The sequence below is a fragment of the Astatotilapia calliptera genome, chromosome 1 (assembly GCF_900246225.1).
Source record: "Astatotilapia calliptera chromosome 1, fAstCal1.2, whole genome shotgun sequence".
Lineage (NCBI taxonomy): Eukaryota > Metazoa > Chordata > Actinopteri > Cichliformes > Cichlidae > Astatotilapia > Astatotilapia calliptera.
The window spans coordinates 29,544,165-29,571,479 of record NC_039302.1 but is presented as its reverse complement, the minus strand read 5'-3'; the positions used below and the strand labels follow the sequence as shown (position 1 = coordinate 29,571,479).

At 40.6% G+C, this 27,315-nt stretch overlaps 1 protein-coding gene across 3 annotated transcripts in view; it reads left to right on the top strand.

The window, feature by feature from the left end:
• The window catches only part of fto (FTO alpha-ketoglutarate dependent dioxygenase), a 113,882-nt gene that overhangs the window by 17,378 nt on the left and 69,189 nt on the right, over positions 1-27,315 (top strand). For all 3 annotated transcript variants that reach the window (XM_026173569.1, XM_026173586.1, XM_026173578.1), the window contains exons 2-7: positions 3,159-3,236; positions 3,439-4,474; positions 6,987-7,112; positions 10,686-10,765; positions 12,473-12,616; positions 18,735-18,854. In XM_026173569.1, coding sequence (XP_026029354.1) covers positions 3,159-3,236; positions 3,439-4,474; positions 6,987-7,112; positions 10,686-10,765; positions 12,473-12,616; positions 18,735-18,854 — 1,584 coding nt within the window. The remainder of the gene's footprint in view (positions 1-3,158; positions 3,237-3,438; positions 4,475-6,986; positions 7,113-10,685; positions 10,766-12,472; positions 12,617-18,734; positions 18,855-27,315) is intronic.

Genomic DNA, 27,315 nt, shown 5'->3' with positions numbered 1-27,315 from the left:
TGCCCTGTGTCGCTTCACACGAGCTCCCTACATTCTTCGATCCGGTGCCAAATGGATCTGGGCGGAAACGCCTTTCATGTACATGGGTAGGCTGTCTGTTTGAGTCTGACGTTTTATAGCCGACTTGTCAAAGTTGTTGATTCCCCATCACTTTTGCAGAAAGGGAACAGTTCTGAAATGGGTGTCTCACAAGTACCGGGAGAACACTGTCTAAACACAGTGCTCTATTATAGAGCTATCTCTCATCACGTCATCCTTGGGTTGCAGAAGGATTGCTTGAGATCCATGGTTTTCTGTTTTAATATTGAAATTCGTGCATTGATAGCAGTACTGCCCTCCTTTGGCTGGTATTAAAGAATTTGCATATGTTTTTACTGTGCCTGCACCGATTCTTTGTGGTACATGTATGCTAGGTTATCTGGTGATCTATACTGGCTCTACACATGAACGTTAGCCTGAATAGTTGACTGTTACGCTATGTTAGCCCAGTGATAAACTGGCAACCTGACCTGGGTGAACCCTTCGTCTTGTCCTTTTATAGCTGAGATAGACACCAGCTCACTGTGACTGTAAATTTGATAAGTAGCTGAGAAAATAGATGAATGGATAGAGCCAAGAAGAATTTCTGTGAACATATCTCAAACAGGGGGACACGTACTGGAACATTTTACTAAACACTGGTGCTTTTACATATCTGTAGTTTATGATGCATCAGCCAAATCTAGACAAGTCCAGTGGAACTCATCTGCCCTCTGTCAGCATTTGTAGATACAGTGCTTTCCAGTGGACCTTCAGGGGCAGAAAAGAGGCTGGAGGTGTTTTTATCCTTGCAGCAGTGGAGTTATCTCACTATTTTGAGCTATTGATGCTAAGCGCTGGACATTAATCTACTCTGTGAAGATCGCTTTGAAGAAAGTGTCCGTTGAAGTGTCACAGATGGGAAATAAATGAAATTAATAAATATATGGTACACAGTTTGATATCTCTTATAGGCCAAGATCAAAGCAAACCAATTGAGTTCTATTCTACCTAATATGTTTTGCTGTGATAAACAGTCCGGCTGAGGGAATAATCCCATCAAGGAAGGGAGAGATTAAAAAAAGGAAAAAAAAAAAAATCAGATATATCACTCAGTACAGACGGTTGGCACGGCTACCGTGAAGCATCCGTGTTATTATGGAATTGGTAATCTCGTTTCTTGGGTCTGAGTGGAAACGCAGACCTTTTTTCCCTGTGATTTTCCTTCTTGAATCAGGTGCAGACACAGAAAAGGGAAGACAGACACAGCAGTTCTCTGATACTGTGAGAGTCCATCTGCTTCAGAGGGCTCTGGTAACTTCTTGTCTTTCGTTTTTTCTCTGGAATTTCTGAGTATCTTGATGTATTTGACACGTGTGTGACAGACCTGGTTATGTGTGATTGGGCTTGAGGCATGGTGCTCACTACCACAGCTACATGTTTTTCAGAAAAGGCCATGCGCTGTGTGTGTATAAGAGCCACTTTTGCACTTGTGTACACAATGGTGGTTTTGCACTATGAATGAAGCAAAGTGTAATGTATTACTTACATGCGCACATATAAAACAGACGGATGCCACTATATGGATGTGTACAGTAGAGTCTCACAGCAGCAGTCAAATAAATACACACACAGGTACACAGCGGCATCCGCACACAACAATAGCCCAGAGCCTCACCTTGATATCTTCAGTTTCTGTCATAAGTTAGAATTTGACACCAATGAATGTGTGTCAGGTTGTCAATTTCTTCCAGCAGCCTTTGAATGCAGTCTGGCCATGAATAGTGCATGTTGTTTTGTTTTTTACATTCCAACTGTCTGCAAGTCTGTTTTTGTTTGTTCCAGAATAACTTGGAAGGCCTGAACACTCATGCGCATCCTTTAAGAAAACTTTCAGCAGGTGTTGTGTTGTTTAGCCTTAGGTAAAGTTTCAGCCCTGAAGGTAAATTCACCAAACTGCGTTAGATCAGATGCCCTCCCATTTCTTCCACCTCTGTGATTGTGTTCTGTTTCCTCTCTGCTGTCTTTAATACGCATTCTTCTTCCACTTGACCTCCTTATGATCCATACTCTTTTTGAGTCTGGACATATATCGTTTTATAACTGCAGTTTATTGTTATGACTGGGACATTTTATTTAGCCCTAAAAGTCAGGGCAAGTTTCTGTTTTTTACGTCAGTACCTGTGTTCCTTGTGAAGTCTTTGGCATTAGTAGTGGAGAAGTAATGTGAGACTCGTGCTGTAAATGTCTCAGAAATATACACCTGGCTGGTTTTTCTTCAACAATTACAACTGCTTGATTGTTGATGCACAAGTCATTCATGCAGAGGTTTGAAAGATGTAAAAAAGACAATAGCATGATGGGTACATTTCAGCTTCCTGCTGCAGAGAAGCCATATAGAGACTCTGTGTGTGTGTTTGTACATGGATGCACCTGCGGGGAATGAATGATGATGTACTGTGCACGCATGCAGGTACACATACCTTCAAACAAGCGCATATGGAAGCAGAAGAAGAGGCAGGTTGGGGAGACTGTTGTGAAATTTATTTGGGTATATATTTTTTATACTAGTTGCCATTGGATTTACAGGTCAGAATGGAATGTGGCCCAATGAAAGGTACTTTGATCCATCCTCCGAGCTGACTGTTTTATTGGAGGAGCTCTGCATGGCGCAGGACATCTTTTATAAGGTTGTGAGGAACCCACCGGCAGCCTTCGCAAAATCATAAAAATGTGAGAAGTCAATGAAAATAACCGGTGACCGGTCATACCTCGGCCAGTTTTGAAAGGATCATTTGTTCAAATGCATTAATTAAAATGGGCTGCATAGCTTGTGGTTCGGTTTGAAGTGATCATGATTAGATTTTGGTTTCCTATTACCTTATACTGTATATCTAAATGATGGATTTATTAGATTTACTGATTTATAGTTTTTAGTTTTATGTGTTTATCGCTTATTTTATTTGTGTAAACCTTTGTCCTCAAACGACGTGCAGACTGTCTCAGAAAAGCTGCATGCTGAGTATATTTGAAGGTTCAGGCTGCTTAGACATTAAATATAAAAATGACAGCAAAACAAAATGAGGCAACCATACTTGCAGCTACTTATCAGTCTGTTTTACTGTGTTGTCTTTTTACAGAGGCGGAGGCTACTGCAGGAGTTGGGAGACCAGAAGATCCCCTTTCTGGCACCCTCAGATCGAGGTTTTCAGCAGCTGGTAAGACCTACTTCTAGATACTGTTAATGATATTTAGACCTTAACTTTAACAGGACTGCAAAAACATGTCTTCTAACTGCTGCTCTCAAAGTTATTTTTTTTCCTCAGACAAACATGCTTGAAATATAATTCTATTTTTATGTCGTATGTTTCTGCATGTCATGGTCAGCATGTTATGACAACACTGAATTGTGTTTCCTAGTGGGACACCAGTTACTCTGGTCTCGTGCTAAGGAAATCATGCTCACTGCCTGCTGAGCTCCATAGCCGGGTGCAGGCAGCTCTGCTCACCCTCAGAAGGAAGGGATGCCTCCTGAAGGATCTGGTTCGTGTTCGTGACCGAGATGTGTTCACCGCTGTGTCACGTGCCCTGCTGGGCGAACCGGGCCATACATATCGCTATCTGGACACACGGCTCTTTGCCATCCCCTGGCACAGTGAGGACATAGATGTCAAAGGACAAAACTGTTGTGACCCAGATCTGAGAGCTGCCTGCAAGGCATTGTGGGAACTTAACACCTTTTTCTGCACTGATGTGTCTCAGCTGAAAGAAGGAGACAGGCTAACACAATGGGCGAAGGGAGAGGCAGAAGCCAAACAAGGTGAAGAGGGGGACACAGAGTCTAAACACAGTGAAGACTCTAAAAATAGTGAAGGAGGGGACTCGGAGTCCAGGCAGAGTGAGGAGGGGGACACAGAATCCAAGCACAGCGAAGAGTGGGACATTGAGTCAAAACACAGTGAGGAAGGCTGCTCTGGGTCTAAACAGGAAGGGGAGTGGGAGACTGAGTTCAAACACAGCACCGAGGAGGGAGAGTCTTCCCAAGTAAAGCCAGGTGAAACCAGTTTTGCAGCAGCTTCAGAGCATGCTGAAGGAAAATGTCCTGACTGGGGAGTGAAGGCCAGTGGTGGCACAGAGACTGAACCTGTGGGACTAAAGGCCCAGGAGAAACCTGTGGCCGAACTAAAGCACAGCCTATCAGATTACCACATTCAGGACAGAGAGGAGCACGGGAGTGGCCAGGGCTGTTCTCAACCTAGTCCTCCACAGGTATGCAGCGGTCCAGTAAAGTTCAATGTCACCTTACTCAATTATATGGACCCAGCCGCAATGAGCCAACTCAAAGAGGAGCCGTACTATGGCATGGGGAAAATGGCAGTAGGGTGGCACCACGATGAGAACCTGATCACTCATTCGCCAGTGGCTGTTTACAGCTATAGCTGTCATGATGACAAAGGTAAGGATCAAAGTTAAAATGGTATTTGTCATAACTGTGCTCAGTGGCTTGAACTGCAGTTCAGATTTATAAAATTAACACTTCAGAGGCTTTTACTTAATACTTCAAAACTCTTATTCAAAGTTATCACGATAATCTTTCACATTTTTGGCTTAAAATTAAGATTCCTTTTTCTCTTTCACTTCAATATCCATCTCATTACTTTATCTCAGTTGCTTTATGGTGGATCAGATGCAGCTAACCTTGTGTGTTATGGCCCTACAGCAGCACTGTAGCAGCTGTAGACATGGCCTCTGGTGAAGCAACCATCAGATCCATCTATGCGATAGTGTCAGAGCATTATCAAATGTCATCACCAGTTCACTGCTGACAGCCTTATCACCGACAGTGCGTCGGGAGATCACAGACGTTTGGATCCGAGCTCTTAAACGCATGCTCAATAGCTTAGTCAAACAAACAAGGCTTATCACATGTGCTGCATCTCATCTAAATCATTTCCTCAAGAAATGATCGATGTGCAATTATCTGATATGGAATAATGAGCCCTGCTTTGATAAGTGATAAGTGTTTCCTAGACTGTACTGTATGAATACGATGTCTCCTAATTATGGAATGCAAACCCTTTCAAGAGCTGATAGCGTTTGCTGGTGGAGTTGAAGGCAAATCTCATTGAAAAAAGAACTTTGCTTTCTAGTGTATGAATAAAAAAACAAACAAAAAAACCCCATGGAAGGCAATAGTGAGTATTACTCCATATTTTATGTTTTTATAAGTACTTGTTTTTAGTTTTAAAATAGTTTTTTGTACATAATACAGTAAAATGCAAAATCCTTATTTTTTATCATATGGATCACATTAATGACTGATGTCTTTATTCATCTCACTTTTTAGAAACCCAACAAACCAGAAGAGTGCTTTTTAGCATAAATTATAAGTAGTGCAGTCAGTCATTAGATCACTACTTGCACTCTCTAAATAGTGGAATGAGAGCAAACTGTGTTTTCCTGTTGCAGATGGAGCTAAAGGTACAGCTGTAGTCCAGCAAAAAAAAAAAAACGTACTGTTGAAGGTGGGAGCTTTGCAGTTTTAAGAGCCTTTGTCTCTGTCTTAAAACTGTAATTTTAAAGTATCACGCAGGTGCACTGCTAACTTCTCCCACCACACAGCTGGGCTTTCTTCATTGTTGTTTCTTAACCAGAAACACATGCTCAAGAGGTTGGTTTTAATGATATTTTTTTGGGCCATTTCAATTTTGACCTTGCGAACACAAGCTTGAAACACTGTGGCGCAACACCTTTCTGTGCTTGGCAGCTGTCTTTCTAGTTTCAAGTGACCCCCACATCTCCAGACTTAGAACTGAAAGGCTGATCATAGCTCTACAGATGTATTTTTAAGTGGATGGCTCTGAGAACTCCCAGAACCGGTGGATTAAAAAGGTACCTATTCCAGAGAAGACAGAAACGCGGCACATTAGGCAGCTTAGATGTACAGATATAAAACATTTTGCATGACGCATTCATTTGAGATGTCTTTTTCTCACTTCAATTGCCTTTTTTTTTGCTTGGACTAAAGAAATGTAGAGTTGGTCTTTTTATACCTGCACAGATCCAAAGGAATCTGCTACAATTGAGTGTTTTCCGGCACAGTGGATGATCTTCCACCATTCCTAAGGCCTTGGGGAGAGCTGTCATTAGCTGGCTCTCAGAGCACAATGGCTGGAAATTAAGTTACTATTTATCCGTGCTGAGCAAAGGAAAAGGCAGCTGTGGGGCAGAGAGGCCCAGAAAGAGTTTAGTATTGATTTTGCTGAAGGGTGTTGGCCAGCCAAGCCAAATCTTGTTTTCTTAGTATGCCATGTAAGAGTGGAAGGAGAGAGAGGGACAGGGGAGGCGCTTGCAGCGAATAGGTTCAGAAACAGGAATATCATAGGATACATACTGTCCAATAACACACTCACACACTCACTAAACAACATCAGGGGCTTTTATCCAACTATTTCCTCTTGCACAGCATAATGATAGCATAAAGATCCTGTGCTAACAGCCAATATGACCACAGCAACACGTATCATCTTTGCTTGGCTGCTAAGTGATTCTTACTTTCTGTAGACAAAGGCTTACATCTTACATCCATTGTTTGGGTGGTATTGATTTAATCATTGCACTCTTTTTTTTTAATGTGTTAAGCCTTTCTTTAATTTAATTTCATTTAATTTTATTTTCTGGCTACATCATTGGTGATAGATGGCCACTGCTGTAGTATGCTATAGCAGTTTTCCACTGCATTACCCAGATATACAGGCAAAGATGTGACAAAAGTGTTATGTATTTTTTAAACAGCTTCATAACAAACATGTAATTCCATAAATATTTAAGAGATTTAAATTTAAGGATGCTGCAGTTTTACAATCACTTAAGTCACACTGGGTTAAACTGTCAACCCAAAGCCCCAAATGTGAATATAAATGCAAAATGCAAATGTTACAGTGTGCTGGGCTCTGTTTGACTGACAGGTGAGAGCAGTGAGGGAAGCAGCAGTGATAAGGCCTGCTGGAGGATTGGGCTCAAGGTAGCCTGGGACATCCACACACCTGGCCTGATGCTGCCGCTGGAGTCTGGAGACTGCTATTACATGAGAGGTACAGACGTTTGTACATAAACGCACTCGGAGCTACACACATGCACATGTAAACATGTTGCTCGCACAGCTTAACCGCATTCGCCACTATGTCTGACTTTGGAGGGAGGAACACTTTCATTACCCCATGTTTTAGTGTTACTTGTCCCCAATGACCCATGCCAGCAGGATGCACTTCACTCTCACTTTCATGCTCAGTCCTTTTCTTCTAATTCTCTCTGCAGGAAAAACAGAGCTGAGACATGCGTGTTCATGCGTGTGTATGTGCAGAGAGGTTACTTGGCTTGAAAAGTGAGCTTTAAGGTTCCATGAAATTGTGTGCATTAGAGAGGTTAAGAAACCCAAATGTTATTTTTTGAAGTCCTGTGACCCATTCCTGACTATGTCTCTATGGGGAGAACAGACAGCAAGCCACAGGGGTGTAAATCATAGCTTAATGCTTTTGGCTGCAGCAGACACCTCCACCCTCCTCTTTTTGGTCCCACGGGTCTTTCCAAGCTTTCTCATATTTTCTGAGCGCAAGGACATTTATCCACATCACAACAGAGCTTGTGTTCAGCTGGACAAGAAGTTAGCGGCCCTTATAAAATGGCGGATTTATTATTTTATAGAGGCACTTTGCTTTCTTAAGTATATAAAGGTACAGTTTTAAGGTGGTCCTTATTTCATCTGCATGATGTATTACCGTACTTTGTGTATTTTAAATAAGTGACTAATTCATGTAGTTTGGAACTAAGAGTAGAGAAAATAAATATTTTAACTGATATACATCAGAACATACTTGACTACAACACTATGCTCAACATTTACATCAAATAAATACAGGTATTTAGACACTGTTATTCACTCTTTTCTATATTTTTTTTTAATACTTCACCAAATGTCTGGAGAGACTTTCTTTTTTAATTGAAAGATTACCATCTCTTTACACCCGCAGAACAAGGTGGTATAAATAACTTACTTATGTACTGCAGATATGTCACAAATCAGATTTACAACTAATTACAAACGAAGTAAAGCAGCTCTTACTTTTATGTTTTGGTTTTTGTTTTTTTTTTAAAAACAGCGTGCTTTGATAATAATATTGTTGTTCGTAAGCCTTTAGGCCTCCAATTTCACAATTCTATAGTGGGGGTAAAAAAGGAAAAAGAAAAAGCACTGTAAAATATTTTCTCCAAACTGGTCAAGGCAGATGGCATTCCTCCCTGAGTCTGAGTTTGCTTCCTATTAAAAGCGAGTTTTTTTTCTTCTCACTTTCACAAATACTTGCTCTAAGGGCAATGACAACTGTTGTGGATTGCTTTTATATAAATAAAATAAAAATCTAGTTTTTACTCTATCTGCCCCTTCACATCTTTATAAAACAACTGTTTCTAAAACAGGTGTTTTATAAACTAGTTATTCATAGTGTCAGTGGTAAAGTGTAGTAACTGTTTGCCACTACCTTGATAATAGCAAGGTGTTTTCTATAGCTGCACGCACATGTGTACCACATGTGTCTGATTTTCCAGTTTAAAGTTCAATCAGATTACCTGTCTACTGTATCAATGTAATTTTAGAACATCGTCAGTCTTTTCAAATGGACCACTAAAAAGTAAGCAATAGGAAGGTTTTAATGAATTCCTGACATTGACTCTTTGAAGATGCTATGTTTTCATCTGAGAGCAACGATGTCTGTACCTAATATTCAGTCTGACAGGGCTTGAAGCCGACCTCTTTTAGCTGGATAAGATTTACAATAGAACAGTCAGTTTCAGGCCAGCTATTATAATAGAGTGATGGGCTGTTGTGCAGACCATTCTAATGGGACTTGACTGTCGCGGATCAGTGGGGATTTATGCTCCACTTGGTGAGTACGCCCTTGAGAGGCCAACTGCTGCACGACGATAGCAGCTCACAGAGTCCTCGGCAGTCTGTGGCTTTGTCGGCCTACCTGATTTAAATGCTTGGCACAATGCACAAACACAGCCATATGGAGAAAAAAACCCAAACAAACTTAAAATTATTTCGTTCTTCAATAGAAAAGATTTGTTTTATATACAGTACACAATTTTGTGTCCTAAAATACTCAGAAGTTTTCCTGCACAACATTATTTTTACATACTAAAATCCTAAAACTAAACCAATCGCGAGACAAACAAGTCTTGTAAGACATGCAACACACACACAAACTCTATATTTTGTCACTGAATCTTAAGTTTTTCATGATTTTTTTTTTTTTTTTTGGGTGGCAACCGACACGTACGAATAAAAAACTGGATGTTTCACCTCACCATGTCAAGCCCACTCGTGTACACACAGGCAGAGTGGCCAGTGTTAAACCAAGTGTTAAGATATATTGTACCAGTGTTTTGGTGACATACACCGTATGATAAGTAGTTTTGTGGTATTAAAAGAAAACTACAATGGTGTATAACCACAGACACCGTAATGTATTTTCAGCACCATTTGTCGGCGGCTGGCCCCTTTGAACTGCTAATGTCTGAGCTGCTGGAGGCAAATTGAATCACCATCATTTCCACCCAAATGGAATTTCAGTGGTTAAAAAAGAACAATGCAAGTCTTGACACCGGGCCTGTTCAATAATCTGATTTCCAGCTCCCAATGCACAGGGGGACTGGAGAAAAGACTTGACCCAATATATTTAAAAGCCTGCTTCCTGGAAAAGGAGGACAAGTGGCAGCAGGCACAGGGGTTGAAAGAAAGATAAATATTTATTACAGTTATTGAGTTTGCCTCTACTCCCTCCTGATCCCACTGACGCATCAGACGCGCCAAGAAAAGAGCAGATTGATGGAGATAATTTGTTATTGGATATAAACAGTTTTAAAGACGCAGAGTAATTCTGCCCAGAGACCTAATCCTTCACAATCTCATCAGGGTGAAGAAAACACCGGCAAGTTGTTTTGTTTGTCACCATCTTTTTTTTTTCTCCCACCAAACAATAATATCTTCCTCCCAAAGCATTTGGCTGTTTGACTTTCAAATCACAGGCATTAGCCGGTGTACTCTTGCTCAAGGCGGGTGTAAATATGCACATGTGCTGTGAATGACAGCTCTGTCATGGCTAAATTAATTATTGTTATGAGGCAAATAATGGCAGAGCTGAGAAACATCTATACACACAAAGAAACACATGGAGGGATACACAAGAAACAGCAGTAAGGCCTCTTTGTAAAGCTTGTGTGATATTGGACAAATGTTTGTTGGTATGGCTCTTCCATCTTGACAGATTGAGCTCGATCTGGTTTTGTTTGGTAATTAAAATTATACTACAATGCTGCTCACTCTATTTGATTCGTCGGTACTGGACCAAGCGCAATCTGTCTGAGAGTATAAGATGATGTAGTTGTCATGTTTCTTCACTCTCCTTCTTTCCTGTGTTTTCTGTCATAATCTTTTCCTTTTATGCTCCTTTCTACTCTTTATTTTAATTATTAAAAAACACAACATCAGTATGGGATGAACATTCAGTTCTGGTGTGAGCTCTTGTTTACTCTTCGCTGCTCTTTTGATAACTCTCATTGGTAATGTCGTTGTGTTTTGATAGTTTTCTCTTAACTGTATTTACCAGATGACCTGAACAGTACCCACCAGCACTGTGTCCTAGCTGGAGACACTGCACGCTTCAGCTCCACACACAGAGTGGCTGAGGTGAGAAGTCAGACAACAGATTAAACTCTGTTCTGAATCGCTTCGTAAAATGCTGTATGGTCTACCGACAGCCTCCTTTGGAATTAATAAGGAATGCTGCTATGCTGTTTTATTGAAAGACTCTGTAAAAAGTTAATAAGTAAATAATATTCAACATTGTATGCTGAAGAACTTTGTTGTCCTCTTACGACCCTTTTACTGAGAAATAAAACAGAAAAACGAACGGTCTTTCCCTGCAGGGTTTGGCGATGTAAGTAAAGCCACTGCAGTATATCCAAATATACTACAAAATGTTTTAAAAAAAAATCATCAGACTGCTAAGGAAAAATGTGCCTTCCCTGGTTGGTTAGTGAGTGGTTGCTAGTAGTTACTAGTTGAAATTGGTCTCAAAGATGCCATGCTGCACCAAAAACCTTTATGCAATTCTTTGTTGTTTGCTGCAGTCCTGATTGGGGTGGAAACTTGGAAAAGTAGAAGGCAAAACAGAAAACACAGATTGTTTACTGCAATTAAAACATTTCAAGTAGATCAAATTTACTTTGAAAGCAAATGGTCTTCGGTACAACACTGTCTTTGAAACAGCCAGCAACCTTCTGTTACAGCCACAGTAGTGAAAACGGTGAATGTGGCGTGATAGGAATTATAGTTACAGTATTCAGTGAACTTGCAGGTTTTTTTGCCATTTAAGTGTTTGCTTCAAAGACAGGGACCAGGTCTGTGATCGCTTGCAATAAGTTACCATCTTCCAGGCAACTTTTGTGTGTCATGACTGATAAATTGGCAATACTCCGTCTGCTATCAGTCTGTCATCACTTTGCGAGTGAATGGGTTCACGTTACATGCAATCTGTTTGTGATAGCAAGGCGATTAACTGTGATTAAAACTGTGGCAAAAATAACAAATCTCTTACTGTCTGTTTCAAATCTGTCTACATGTGCAGAAATTAACATTAAAGAGAAATTCACAAGAACTACTTACAGTCCAGCCAAAGCCTTTTTAAACAGAAATTCTTCTGCAAATAGTGATGCAGTCGTGCAGGATGAGGTGGTGAACATACATAAAATAATGTTAATTTCCTCTGATTCCACAGAGATGTTAGGCTAGTATGTTAGCATGTTAAACCACCTGCCTGACATTGTGTAGGTCCTACTCGTGCTGTCAAAGCACCTATTGCCCATTAGAGAACCAACATCTAGGGAACAGGTTTTCCTTGGCCCAGGATGCCCATAGGATATCCTTTGGGTTTTATAGGTTGGGGTCATGGAATGTGCATGTTCCAGCGAAGCCCATGGACTTACTTGTATTAGGATGTGATCAGTTTTTAGGTCATACGAATGCCTTGGGTTCTTACTGATGTTTCTCAAGTTGTTGAGCAATCCAGCTAGGGCAAATTGTCAAGCTGGGGGAGGCTGCATGCCATTAGAAAATGCCCTTGGCATTGGGATGTGTACTTGTTCTGCAACTCTCTGTAGGTGCTTCATTTAGAAGCAGTGTCCTTATGAATTTTCCCAACAGAACAGAACATTGCAAATAGTTTACCTGTTCTGTCTGTGGTTTTAATATTAGCAAGTAGACAGCTTATTAGTTGGGTAGTTTGACCAGTATATGCATATTTTCTAGGCATGCACCTAGGTTAAATGTATTAAATTTCTCACAAGCACTGCAGTTACGCTCTGTTTGTAACACAGTCTGTGTTGTTCCGATCAGTGTTCCAGTGGAACCCTGACCTACATCCAGTCACGTTGCCAGGAGGCCCTGTCCAACCTGCACACTGACCCCGACACAGGATCCCATAGGCTTGTGGCTCTGCTGCCGGCAACGCTACAGGACTGTGAGGAGATTCACAATGAGGTGGGGAGACGGTGGTGTGTGTTCACATGAATGTGCATATGTATGTACACGTGTGTCTGTGATATGTGTGTTATGCACATTGGACCATTCTTTGATTTTATTTGCGTTTTTTACATGTAGTTTTACTAGCATTTTTAAGCTAGCGTAGATGAGCTGTATGCACCACATCTGAATCAGTTTTATAAATCTGACTTCACTTTTAGGGCCTTCTGAGACTACTTAATGTGAATATGTGCCAAGAGTTTAGACAATAGGATTCCAGTCTTAAGTTTTAAAGACTATTCCTTTACTTTTTTTAAGAGTTCATGGCCCTCCTAGCACAATCTGAATTGTTCCATCTGGTCACAAAAAACAATTAAGAACCATCTGCAAATATGACAGGATTTTTCAAGACAGTATCACAGAAAGTATTGTGGAAATACAATGAAACCATTATCCATGATTAATAACAGTTTGCTTATTTATTTATTTTGCTTTTGCATTGTATAGACTTGTGCACCTGTGGATAGAGTCTGGTGAACATACATTTAATGAAGCCCTTTGACCTTGTGTTCTTTGATGGGACAATCACCCTACGTAACTTTACGGTATCAGTGTGTTATATCTTTCCATGTCAGTCTCCCAATGAGCCAAATGATGTCAAAAACATGACAACAAAAACGACAAAACACATTCCAACAAAAACTCTTAAAATCTGAAATGAAAAGCAAATATGACAAAGAGGAAAATCGTGTGCTTTAAACCTTTTTTAAACATTTTAATCCTGGTGGATTCTGGTTGATTCTATTTTATCTGCATTATGAGACTTGTGTACCATACTGGAAGTAATCTGATAGCAGGTTAAACATCTGTACATGGCAGGATGGACGCTTGCCAGCTTACCAACTTCTACGTACCTTGTTGTCTCTGCTCAGGGAAATGGTTGCAATATGAAATCCAGGTTGTTTTCATTTGTCCTGGCCTGTGATGGATTGTACAGCAATAGCCTCTCCATATGTTTTTCTAAAAGATGGAGTCAGGCCCCTCTCCACTCCTTAACCCCTTTTTATACAGAACAATGAGTGATGCTGGCTTGGGATATGGAGGGATAGAGGGAGGTCAAAAAAGAGGAACACGAGTGGCTGTGCTGCAGAGCCACCAGCATACTGTGTTCACTTGCTGCGGGCCAGCAGTTAATATATCACTTCACCTCTCCCTCTTTTACACCCTTTGGCCCAAAGTTCACATCCAAGCTGACACTAGCACCCAGACCCCTTAGCAGGATACCATGACAGATGAGTCTGACGTAAGGTTGTTTAAAGGTTGTAGACAATATTAATTATTCAGCAGAGCCAAACAATAGCGCTGTCTGGTTTGGGAGAACTGCTGTGCTAGTTGAGTTAGCAACTGCTAGTTTCTTGCTTGTGGCACAGGATTACTAAACATTGGTTTATTCAGGAAAACAGTGCACAATTTATAAAAGAGCAGGTGTGTGTGTGAGTATTTAAGTAAGGAGGGGTACTCTCGGGGGCTCAAGCCTACCCTACCTGGCATTCTCAATGATCGATGTGGCCATTTGTTTGGAGTTGCCCACGAGAGCAGAACACCCACTTAAATGATGTATTGTTGGTGGAGTTATTTATGATCGCGGCCCAGTTTGGCTCTTGGTGGGTGCATATTGCGCAGGTCGTGTTTGACATGGGCGACTGAGGAGTGAACAAGCCTGAGACACGCAGGCAGCCTGACCTGAGCTGTGCCTTATGGGCCTTTCCTTAAAAAGTGCTAAACAGCAAGCTAGCACTGGCTGACATTCCAGGGATATTGTGCAATGTGGTGCAAGGAGGTGGAGGTTGACATTTGTCACAGGGTGTGGGCCCGGTTTGACGAAGATGAAGTAGAGCATCTGCCATCGCTGTCAGCATTTGGGGGTCAGTCGGGATAGCTAATTGAAGTAAAAATTGAATGGAGACAGAGATGGAAATAAAGAAAAATTTCCCACCTGTGTGTTTGGTCCCTCTCACTGTCTCCTTTTAATCTCACCTCCTGTTTTAGGTGGCGGAGGTAGGCTAACACAGCATCACCGCACCTTCCCCATGTGCAGGTTTGGCTTTGAAATGCTAATCCCAGACGCAAATGTCTTGTCTCATTTAAAGCCACTGTGTCACTTCCCAGGTGGGTGTGTGACAGAGTGCCCTGAGGGACCCCCTCTAATGATGCTAGTTCCCCCACAGTAAATATTGATGGGGGGTGGGGAGGTTCCCACAAGCTTTGGCAGAAAGTGAACTGTACGGAAGTAGTTGTGTGTGACCTTCTGATATTCTGTTTTCATGGCCAAAATGTCTCCACAGGCTGCTTCAGTGTTGGCTTTGCTTTGAAATGGCTTTCTTAAAAGGGCTTACAATGAGAATGTCAAAGTAATCTTATTAATAAGTACTCAAATTATTTTTTGTAACAGATCAGTTTATTGTGGTTTGTACTTTTTATCTCTGCTGTTATTTTTACTTGCATTACCTTTACTGCTTGTTAACATTGTTTCTAATTATTCATCGTATTGGTTGATTTAATGGGTTATTTAATTTCTCTGTGCTTTGGTTTTATTAAAAAAATACTACATTGATGAAATAAATCTATCCATAAAAGGCAACATTTTTGACCATTTCTGAATTTTGCAATGCCATGATTTAGGCTTTAGATTTTGTTTTATTTTTTGAGTATATCATTTATTCGTTTAAAACCCTGCTTTCAAAATATTTGGGACGGTGTGTAAAATGTCAATTAATAGAATCGTTTGTTAATTTAAGCCCCGTACTTAACTGGAAATTTACAAAGGTTTCAAACTGAATTTCTATGATCAATTGTATTACGATTTACCAGCTTGGACAAATCGTCTCTTTCAGGCCTTCAAGTTGTACAAAAATGCTGCGACCAGACGATTAACACGAACAGATTTTAGGATTCAAAGATGACTATTTCTTTAATCTTTAGTCTGAGAGGAAAGAAGTGACAAACACTATCTTGAAGATAGAATGTTATGAGAAAAAGCCTCTATAATTTATGAGTAGTCATTTTAGAAAACCTGACCATTCCTAAGTTTTTTTTTCTACCTGTAGGGTGAAAGTAAAACATATATAGCAATCTGTGTGTTATGACCTAGATTGTGTGCGACTACTCTGGCAAATGTGTGATGAGTGTAAATTGCGTTCCTAGTTGCTCACCGGTAACCAGGCTTATATGTGAGGAGATCAGGAAAGGTAAACAGAGGACGGCAGAGTGGGATCGATCACACTCTCATCAGTTCTCACCTCAGGGCCCAGCCCAGAAATTGATTGGACCCGCTCAGGGACTACCGTGAAGGTGTGGAAAAAAAAAAGTACCTCATTAAATCGGGGGGAAAAAAGGGGCTACTTGGCTTTAACTCCAGAGTTGCCATGGTGGGAGGCCGGTCAACTAATGTGCAGCTAATGTGTAGTTGGTGTGTCCATCACCTGGACAGATGACAGCGACTGCCTCAGGGGAGTCACTAACTCCCCTCTCACTCCCCCACGCCATCTCATAGAAAAACTAGGCCTAACAACCACTCTCTCTTTCGCACACACTTTCGATCTGTCTACCTGAATAGGTGGCATTTAGTCATAGTTCCCTACTTGGTAACTCTCAGCTGGGTAGCTAGCCTCCAAATGCCACATAGCCAGCACTCCTCAGTAGCTTTAGATGGCGTGCTTTGTGGCTTCCACTGGCCTGCGCAGCAGGGGACTGGCTGCCATGTCAGCTCAAAGTGGAGACACAGGTTGGTTTCTTCTCACTAAAGGACAGGCAGACAATCAGAGAGATAGAAGGATGGACAGACTGTGTGAAAAGGACGTCCGATATTGGCTCGTGTGGCTTTGTTGTGTGTTTGAGCTGTAGTGATCGAAGGGGAGTGGATTTGGATTGTGTTGAAGGGACCATAAAGGATGACATTTCTTTGAAGGGTGGGTTGTATGGAGTGACTGAGAGGCTGCTGAGCAGTGCCACTGGCTGTGTATTCTCCCTGACATGCCCCAGTCCTTGCATGTCATCCCCACTGTGATCAGAGCCTTTTTCCAGGACAGAATCCTCTCAAGTTGTTTGTGTAAATAATTTTTGCCCTTTGTTTTTGGGCGACTGTATGGAAGATGTCTTGCCTCATTTTGCAGAGCAGTAACCACTAAAAAATGTCACCAATCGCAGGATCTTTTAAGTTCAGTGTTCAAACTTTCCAGTGGCTCTTATTAGAAGAGTTCAGGATATTGGGAACTTAATTTGAGTTCAAAACTATTAGTTTTTTTTGTTGTTGTAAAAACAAACTCAGTTTAGGGAAACATCCTTCAGACACATATAATCCATGTTAATGCTGCTACTGCTAATAAAGTTAGTTTAATGTAAGAGTCATGTGACTCTTGGTCACATGACTCTTACGAAGCTTTGTAATTTAAAGTGTTAGTTGAATCTAAGAGTTTCAAGAGTGAAAAATTAGAACTAAAGATTGAAGATAATCAACGTTCTTTTTTCACGACAGCTGGTAAATCCTTATATAAAGTTACTATAAATGTTGGATTGTGGAAGTTATATGGATTCCAACACTGTGAAGTGTGAAGACAGGACAGGAAAGTTCTTGCTGAATCTATACTTGCTTTTGTCTGTGATACACTTGCAGGTTTAACAATGCAGTGCAAGTATAATTCATACTTCTTGATTCTAATTGCGAATATACTTTGAGACAAAACTTTATGCTATATTTTCTGACAGTCTTTTGCTCAGTTGCAGGCCTGTTCAAACTTTTGTGCTAGAGAGAAAGTTACAGTGGATGTCGCTCAAAATAAAACTCAAACTGAAGATGGGTCTCCGTGACTTTTTAGTCAGTGCAGCGTAGTTATATATATGAACGTAATTTGTCAAAGTTGGATGACAATTTTGGATCACCCAAATTATAGTTTTATTTCATGGGAGCGCTCAGCTGGAATAAATGTGTTTTAAACTGTTTCGATGACTGTTCATAGCTGTAAAAGAGCTCTGCTTGCCTAATGCTCTGTTAGAAGAACAATAAACAAACTACTTTTCAGAAAAGGAACAATGGCTCTCGTCGTGCTATTTTATATGCGTTTCCATTGTATGAAACTACGTTTTGTGTTGTACAGTTGTCTACGTCAACATGAAATGGAGCGTGCATTGTTTTCAGTGGATGATGCTTTGTAGAATGTTTTGGGGGAGGGAAGCTCAGCGTCTCACATTTACGTTGGTGGCAGTTGGGGCAATCTTTGACATTCACATTTACGTTGGCGATTGTATACGCATTAACAAAGACGCTCACGCATTTATGCAGACAGATACTTGCAAGGGCACAAATGCACTGATGCGCATACAGTTCAGGTACGAACACACAAACACGGAAAGACACACTTGGAAATAGAAAGGCTACACCTGGCTACGTGAAGCATCCGTGCGAGGATTAAATCAGCACTTCAAAAGAGCAGGAAACAAAAACACTCCCAGTGGAGGAGAGGGGAGCGGCTTGGCAGTAAAGACTGTCATCTCCAGACGGAGCAGGAGAGGAGGGGATGGAGGGAATGAGGAAAGGAAGGAGAGGGCGGAGTTTTCAGGTGTGCTCAATGGTGGGTGTGTGTGTGTGTGTGTGTGTGTGTGTGTGTGAGCAGACATACAGTAGGCTTGTTTGTGTCTAAATTGTTTTGAGGGTGTGATTGTACTTAAAGACATGACCAATGTTTGTACTATTTGTGGTAGGATGTTTTTTTTATCTACGTGTCAAAAATGAGTGAACGTGCTTTGAAACTATTTCGTGACAAACAGAATGTGCAACAATTCAAAGATGGAATTAGCAAGTATGATTTCAAGGGAATGTGTCATTTTCTTCCAGTGCAAAATCATGTCCAATTAATTTTCTTACAAGGGACTAAGAATTTATTTTTGTATTTGTAAAAGCATTCATATAATTTCACACTCTGACAGGTAAATGTATCTAAACAGAAAAGTCAGTGTTCTACTTAGAGATGTACTTAGTGAAAAGAACAGGGAAAGGAATGCATATATAATCTATGTAAATATCAGATGAAAGTTGTCTCTCTGAACAACGTTTTTGTTTTACGTGTATTTGTGTGTGAAGGTGGAGTTTGAGTGGCTGCGGCAGTACTGGTTTCAGGGCCAGCGTTATGCTCGGTTCTGCAGCTGGTGGACCAGACCGATGGAGCAGCTGGAGAAGGACTGGAAGCTCATGGAGACCATGGTGAGACTGCTCGGACACACTGCTAGTCACATGACAGCTTTGCTCTCTGGTTTCCCGACTTTTACTGCATTTGGCATCGACTCATTGTCACACAGATTACTTACTAAGACTTTGATGGTTAAATAAAATCTATCTAAATTTAAGTTTGTAGGCTGTTTACCATAAAATCTTTTTGTGCGAGTTTAGCTTTCTAGGTTTTACACATGATATTTCTTTTCTGGGACATAGATGAAAACAGTTAGTAGGTTTAGTTTAAGTATTTTCCTTATATTAAAAATATGTTATAATGTATATTAAAACACTACTACTATTGCTTTATAGGTAATACCCTCAAAATATAGGAATACATAAAAATGAGAGCATTTATCCAAAATATGAAGAGTTTCTTTGCTAGTGTAGTAAGGCTGTCACACAAAATAAGTCTTTCAACTAAATGCTCAACACGCCTCTACTTGTGCTTCTTACACAAACTACACAAGTGATCTGCTGTCCAATAATGCCCCTCACCAGAGAGGGTGTGTTTAAAATTACATGGTATATTGTCTATCTTCTTACCACGCCACACTATTAAGGATGTGTCAAGTGTTTAATCGTAGCCTCACAGAATTTTTATGGGAGCGGAACGTGGGTGCGTAGCTATTAGTTAGACACCACTGTAAAGGAATCACTTAGTAATGTCAGACTCATAATTAAGTCACCTTAGTCACAGCTCTGTTCTGTAAATTCTCTGTGTGCCGCAGACATACTCACACTGTAGACACACAGCGCGGAAAGCCACACAGTCATATGCTTGGTCTCGCTTTTGGTATACCCCCACAAGTTCTATGCAGTCCCACTCTCGTAGCTGGATTTCAAAGAGTGCGTGCACATGTATGTATATGTGTGTGTGTGTGTGTGTGTGTGTGTGTGTGTGTGTTTAACACCCAGACACCAGAAGCAGCAGGGGGCACTCTTGTATCACTGTAGCAGCATCGCAGGGAATGAGAGAGCTGTGCTCCTCTTTTCCTCTGTGCTCTCCCTCACTCTCTGTCTCTTTATGTCTCTCACCCACTCCTGCTGTCTCTGGGAGCTCTCTGTCTCTGTCAGTGTCGAGCGCTGAGCAGTAATCACATCTAATGCTCAGGCGGGGATAAAGACTGGAGCTGGAGGAGAACAGTGCCGCTGCTGCTCAGCTCTAGTCATAGTCTCTCTTTCCTCCTCTCTCTCACACAGTTGAACAGCCTGGCAGAGAGTGGGTGGGGGTGTTAGTAGACAGGGGCTAAACTCATCTAGAGCTTTACCTCCGTGCCCAGATGAAGTGTGTGATTTGGACCTGTGTTTAGAAAAGGGCATCAGTGAAATGTGAGGTCTTTCTCCCTCTCTGTTCCTCTGTCTCCATGTCTCTCTAATGGGCAAGTGAACCATGTCCACTATGCATTTTAGAAAAAAAATATGTGTGACCAAATATGGATTTCCGCCATGTCGTTGGAACTTAATGTCAGATCTTATGCAATTCGGGGGGGAAAAAAAAGTAAACCAGTTGTTTTTAGAAAAATATAAAAAGCTAAATCAACAAAATGCAATAATTAAAATAAGGTAATAATACATGTGTAACAATAAATGCATGGGTATTTTAAATATCACAAATTACATCAACACGAGTTTATTAGAACATTAATTTTACAGATTAAATACTTTGGCACCAAATTGAATTAATCACAGTGTCACATCACACAAAAGCAAGTATGTCTTCTGCAGGAATGCATATTGAACCCGTGCAAAAAATGATACACTAGTGAATGCATAAAGGTAATGATTCACTATCGTGATGAAGGACAACATTATTGCTCTTGCCAGCAATATTTACATACATGCATCGACCTCTGATATGCTGATGAAAAGCACTTTATAGATGTGACTTATAGATTTTCCTTTCGGTGGTTTTGAAAGCTGTGGCTTTTCTGCCGTTAGATTAAAACACATTTCTCTAAATTACTTTGAGTTATTTAAATTATGTGGGTTCCCCTCACATTTCTTTATTGCATATATTTTACACTTTGAAGCTGGCAATTGACAGTATAGTATAATTTAGTGAAATACAAGTGACCTACTGTGTGCAGATGCTGTTTACCATGTATTTACTTAGATTTTTCTCTTGCCTGCAGAGTATATATTAATACAGGATTATTTTTGTCAAATTTGATATTACCATGGGTGTTTTAGAATAGCAAATATATGTCTCTTTAAATAGGGTTTATAAAATGACACTGTATTGTTTTATACACTGTGCTGAGCAATAAAGCAGCGCATTGTTTTATCCTGCTAAAACAGCAATACAAACAGCCAGCCTTCCCCTCTTTATTGTCATATTTAGCACACACTGTCGTGGGATGCGCTGGGCTATGTATGTGTTTGTTAGTCTGTATGAAGAATATTGCAATATGGGGTGACTAGCTCCTGTTTATGGATACTGTCTCTCCCTGGGGCTCCCTCTCTGCTCCTCAGCCTGTTGTCATGCAAATGCTCATCCTTCCATTTGAATGACATTCTGATAAAATACATAAATAAATAAATAAAGACCCGAAACAAAACAAGTCCACTCTTTTTGGTGCCTCATGAATTCACGTGGTTCCTTGATAGAAACAAAGAATCCGCCTCTTCTAGCATGCCTATGTGAATGAACGGCAAAACTATATTATGTGTGTATGTTGGAAGGTGTGGCTGTACGTAGGGTAAAAGGTTGTTTCGGCAGCATGGAAGAAGGGCATTAACTCAAAGGTTTTACATTCCCCTGTGATCCAGGGTGCCGAAGTCCGTTTAGACCTGGCTCGCAGCCTTCTGTTCCCCCAGGACTCTGCTATCATGGCTATCATACAATAGTGACATTTCCTTAAACTAGCAACAATGAATAGCTTCCATCTGAGTGACAATAGACAGAGAGTCTTGGCTTTATGCAGAATATTTTAAATACCGGTGTGGTATTTTTTTATCTTTTCTCTTTTCACTGTGGGGGAGAAGCGACAGCGAGCCCACGAGCATATCTTTTTTCCCTGTCCTGTGTGCGTGTGTGTGTGTGTGTTTGCGTGTATGTGTGAGCCATTGATGTTAATGTATGCACTCGGCATGACTTTAATTGATTTAGCAGCTCTGCTTGCACAGTACAGCTTTTTCCCTAATTTGTCACTTTCCTGACTTCTGTGGCTGCTCATCTCACAACTTCAAAAGCCACCGGATGCAAAGAGATTTCAATGCACTCAGTCTTCTCTCTCTCTCTCTCTCTCTCTCTCTCTCTCTCTCTCTCTCTCTCTCTCTCTCTCTCTCTCTCCCTTTCTTTCTTTCTCTTGTTCTCTCTCGCTCCCGCTACCTTGCTGTATTTCTCTCTTTCTCACACTTTCTCCCTCATTTGACAGAAGAACGAGCCTTGTAGATGGAAATCTTTTCAACACATATCAAGGAAATTAATCTGCTTTCATAATAAACGGGATCCATTCAGTTGAATACATTTGTATACTTCAAGATGTACAAAACAGGAAGTGGTATCGGGGCCATGTCTTCCTCTACACCGTTCACCCAGCCTGTCAGTCCCTGTTTTTCAATGGTTTGGTCACACACATACAGTACGTGCATATATATATATATATATATATATATATATATATATATATATATATATATATATATATATATATATACACACACACTCTCTTTTTTTCCCTCCCTGTGTCACAAAATTTGCTTTCTTTGATTTATAATGGAGGCTGGCTTTTGCATGCATGTGTATGCTTATGAGCCGAGATGCGCTTGGCGACCATTTCTTTTTCTCCCCTCACTGTAATAGCAGTCTTTGGAAACAATCTGGGCAGCCGAGGAGGGCTGCACTGCAATCATACAGAACCTGGCCTGGTCGCCATCAGTAGCTGATTAGGTTATTGAGCAAACGTGCTGAGGAGGGGTTGGAGAATGAGGGATGCGGGAGAGGGGGAGGTAGAAAAAAAAACTGCTGGTAGTGTGTGTGCGTGTGGGGGGAGCAAGAGTGGAGGGGTCAATGTAAATGTTATTGCTGTGTGAGCTCATTTGATCAAAGTCCTGGAAAGGTTAAGCGAATCCAATCTGGTTTTGTATGGCAGAGTGGAGACACAGGCGCTAGGGAAGAAACCCCCAGGACGGAGAATGGATTATCATATTGGCGCTGAAGTAGCAGGGGCCTCCCACGGACAGTTTACTCTGCCCGTAATGCGTTTAGACAGCAATTGGCCTTAATAACCTTTATTGACTTCAGCGGGTCAGTGCCAAGAATCTAATTATCAAAGTGTATCAATTTCATTGGAGTTTAGAGTTGCACCGCTCAAAATAATTATTTTAAGGTCGGCCCGGGGCAATTAATCCCCTCTCCACTTATTTGATGGCTTTGTAAAACATTATAAATGTTATGGTTTCTGTTGTGCGTTACGCCGTAAATAATTTTAGGGAGCAATTTTTTTGTAATGCATTATTTGGAGAGCTTGCCGTGCTGGTCCAGGTGAGAGAAAAAGGCAGTATATTTTAAAAAGCTAGGGGCTAAAGCTGAATCACGTTGCAGATGTTTACCAGCAGTAATTTTTCTCTTTTGCTTGCCGCTTAACTTGCACAGTTAGGCAGAGTTTTATATCCACTTTATATGCACACATGGAACCCAGATTAATTATAAGTGTGAACTAAGCAGTAAACTGCTTAAAGACCATTTTTATTGCTCATTATGAAGCCATTTATTATCTCTTACATTAAATCACACTGGGTTTATGCATCATATTGTTTTGCATTTAAAGCTCCACACTACGTAAATAGGCTTATACTTTTATTATATTCAATTCTGTGCGGTTCTTACGCACAGATAGTGCGTGTGCGAAATGTGTGTCTGCGTGTATGGCTTCAGATTTATTTGTATGTTTCTGTCCGCGTGTCTGTGTGTGTGGGGGGTGCAGTGTGGCCGCAGTGTGTGCGAAGGAAGTAAATGTGCAGCTGCACAGTAGTTTATCCTTCATTGACAGTCAATATGTGCTGTTACCTGGATAGTAGCAGCTGTTTCTCCTTATCGCACAACATAGAGTAGAGGCCTAATCCACACGTTCATAATTGCTTGGCGTTGTTTACCTGCAGCTGTATATAAGCTTGCTTGCTTTGCCCTATTTAAAATGGAGCTGTATAAAAAAGAAATTACTCAGAGATTATTGTTATTATTCATTTAAAGAGGAAATATATGGCTGATAATACATTTTACATCATGCAGCAGCTTGTGTTTGGAAATATAAAATGAAAAGAAGCAGGAAGACACACATGGAGAGAGTGAGGAAAAAGAGTGGGGAGAAATGTAGCGGTGGAAAGGTATTTTGCAATTCTCTTTGAAGTCCCTATTCAACAGGGTAAGCTGAATTTTCGGCAGTGCCTGATAGTGTTTCTGCGTAAATGCTTAAACCCCTTTAGAGAATTTTCATGGGCAGATACGCGGTGGCTTGAAGGGAGCGTTTATGTTACCTGGAGCCAATGCAGCCCGCAGCTTTGTACCTAAAGATGTACAGTAGTATTGAATGGAATCCCACAGAGGTTTGTCTATGACAGAATCTCGCTGCAGCATCGCTGTAAGCCGAAGCGGGGAAAAAAAGAGCTTTGAACAGGTTTAACCTTGTCAGTCTTTTGCTAGGCTCATACACTCGCATTTATATACTTGAACACAGACACTGAAGGACAAAAAACACTAGGACAGGCATTGATATACACACATACTTAAAAATACGCCGGTGTCCATTTAGAAAAGTTTTTAAAAAGCTTTGTGGTGATATCCGAAATGGCGACTATTGCTACAGTTTTTCATTTTTTATTCCTGAATATATTTCAAAGTTGCTATTATGTAATGCAATATTCAGATATTTTTTTAATGTTATGTAGAAGAATAAAAGTGGCAAACACACAGGTGTGGTAAAATGTCTGCATGGAGCTGCAATCTTGTTGTCAAAGTTCATAGTGTTTCACAACATATTAGTGTGTGACAGCGAACCAAATCTGAATGCAGCTCACTGTTTGATGAATTCCAGTTTAAAGTGATTATGAGTCCTCATTTATATGCGTAATTATTTCCCCAAAATAGGATATAGATAGCTCATTGTAGTCTTCTTGAGGTGGGAAGAGGTGTTGCCTTTTCCTTCATAAAGCTGACCTGAGTAAACTTGCTTCAGGAATGTGGATGACTAAAATTGGAATTTATTACAAGGACTTGTACGTGACAATGTGGAAGCTGCACATGAAACAATGGCTTTTTTTTTTGGTCATTGTACCGTTGACTGTCAGCAACAGTATTGTGCACGCCCCATCTTTACAATGCGGGGATGGAGAGTTTTATTGACAGCAGTTTGGATAATTTATTTTTGTTTGTCTGTGAATTGTGGTGTTGACAGTGTTTTTACTGTATCAGTGGGCTCTGAAGGCGGCTTGTCTCGTCTTCTTAGAAAACAAATGAGCACTTTACAGAGACTGATCTGCCTTATCCGCTTAGCAGCTCCCTCAATCCCCACATTTATTTATTTACTTATTTATTTACTTTCTTATTCATTTACTTACCTCTGTATGGATTTGGTTTGATTTCTCTCCTTCTACTCATAGCCACCCCCTCCTCTTCCTCTCTTCATCCTTGGCCCTGATCAGCAAGATAAGCCTTCAGAGGAGGGGAGATAACATCCATTAAAGTGGTAAAGAGGAATTATGGGGCAGCCCAGATTAATCACTGCTCAGCTTAATCGCATTCTGTGCGGACGCTGGGGTTGGCTGCAGGGCCCAGCTTCATGTGTCATACCAACAGAGCGAGAGAGAGGGCGAGGGAGAGATGCAGCGAGGGACTGAGTATTTGTTGAAAAGTGCCTTGATGGGAAAGAAAGTTTAAAAAGATGAAAGAGATTTCAGGGCATCTCACTGAAACCCCCAATCTGTTATAGACATCACTACTAACTAGCACCTGACATAAAATTATTGCACTTTGATCCAGGTGTAATTGTTTACTCTTGCAGGCAATCATGTCAAAATGGTTTAGTAAAAGATATTGGCACAAACACAAGAAAACACTCTGATTTGTAAAAAGCAAAGAAAAAAAATTGTTCAATTTATGTCGTTTTAGGAAAATATTAATCTTTTTGAATATTGAATATATGAAGACAGCTTGTACAATCTTCGCCGCACTCAGAAATAGCAGTATGCATATTGCAATGTGGCGCCGAGCTCTGTAAGCCGCAGAGAACAAAAATAGAGTTCTCATACTCTGAACTTTGTGCACACACTTTTAATAAAATCATTTAAATCTGAATCTAGATCTTCATCAGGTCATGTGGTTGATATCCTTATTATTGTTTATCTACACGTCAGCTCAAATTCATTTCACATTTATTTGTACAGTCTCTAATCAGAGTCTCAGGGGGCTTTATATCGCCCACACATTGTGAAACAATAAATGAAACCAATTAATGAAAATGAAAACGGCCCACCCCAACTATGGATCCTCAATGTGAACAATGGAAAAAAAATCCCCTAAGACCCTAACTAAGAGCAAAAATGGAAACTAAAGTCTTTAGGTTATGACATAGCAGTCTGTTATTTGTTATTATGACACACAAGCGGGGTCAAAAACTACGGAATTAAGCTGATATACACTGTTCATGCAATAAATTTAAAAAGTTTCAGATAACAGTTTTTTTTTCATCTCCAAAGCAAGCTTAAATGTAAAGGATCAGAGGTGGTGGAAATGTAATCCATGATCACTTCCTTTGTTTAAGTGCGCAACTACTACAGGAAAATAACAAGTATTTAATACCTTGGTACCTCGCTAATTCTTCAAAATCACTGGAGCAGCTATCATGTTTGGAGCAGCAATCTGGGTTTTAAAATACACAGTCCTGTTTAAAAACAATATGTGTGGAGAGGGTGGAGAGAATGATATGATTCTGGTGGGAAGACGCTGTAAAATTGCCTGATTCGCTTGAAGAAACGCAAAGAAAAGGAGAAAAGATGGGAAAAGATTGTGGATGATAATTGTATAATTTTTTTTTGGGGGGGGGGGGGGGGGGGGGGTGAAGATGGAGGTGGTTTAGGGAAGTGGAACAAGGGGGAAAAATAAGACAGGGTGGTTGTGACTTTTCCTGATATCTGAGGAAGAAAGTTATAAAGGTAAACAGTGAAGTTGGTATCAGGATCTGTGAGTTAAAGTAAATCAGAGAAATGAAAAGCTGATGCTGGAAACTGGAAAAGGCCACGTAAGTCCTGGGAGCATTTTGGGAAGTGCTTTACTGTGCACCTTTCAAAACTGCCATGTTCAGTATGAAGAGGATATCCTAGTAGAGAAAACCTGAGATCTGTGTTTTTGTATTAAACAGCCTAAAAGTGTACTGGTGGTAACAGGTAGCTTTTTTTTTAAATGTGATTTAACTATAGATCCTGTTTTACATTCATTGGCCGTCCTCTTAGG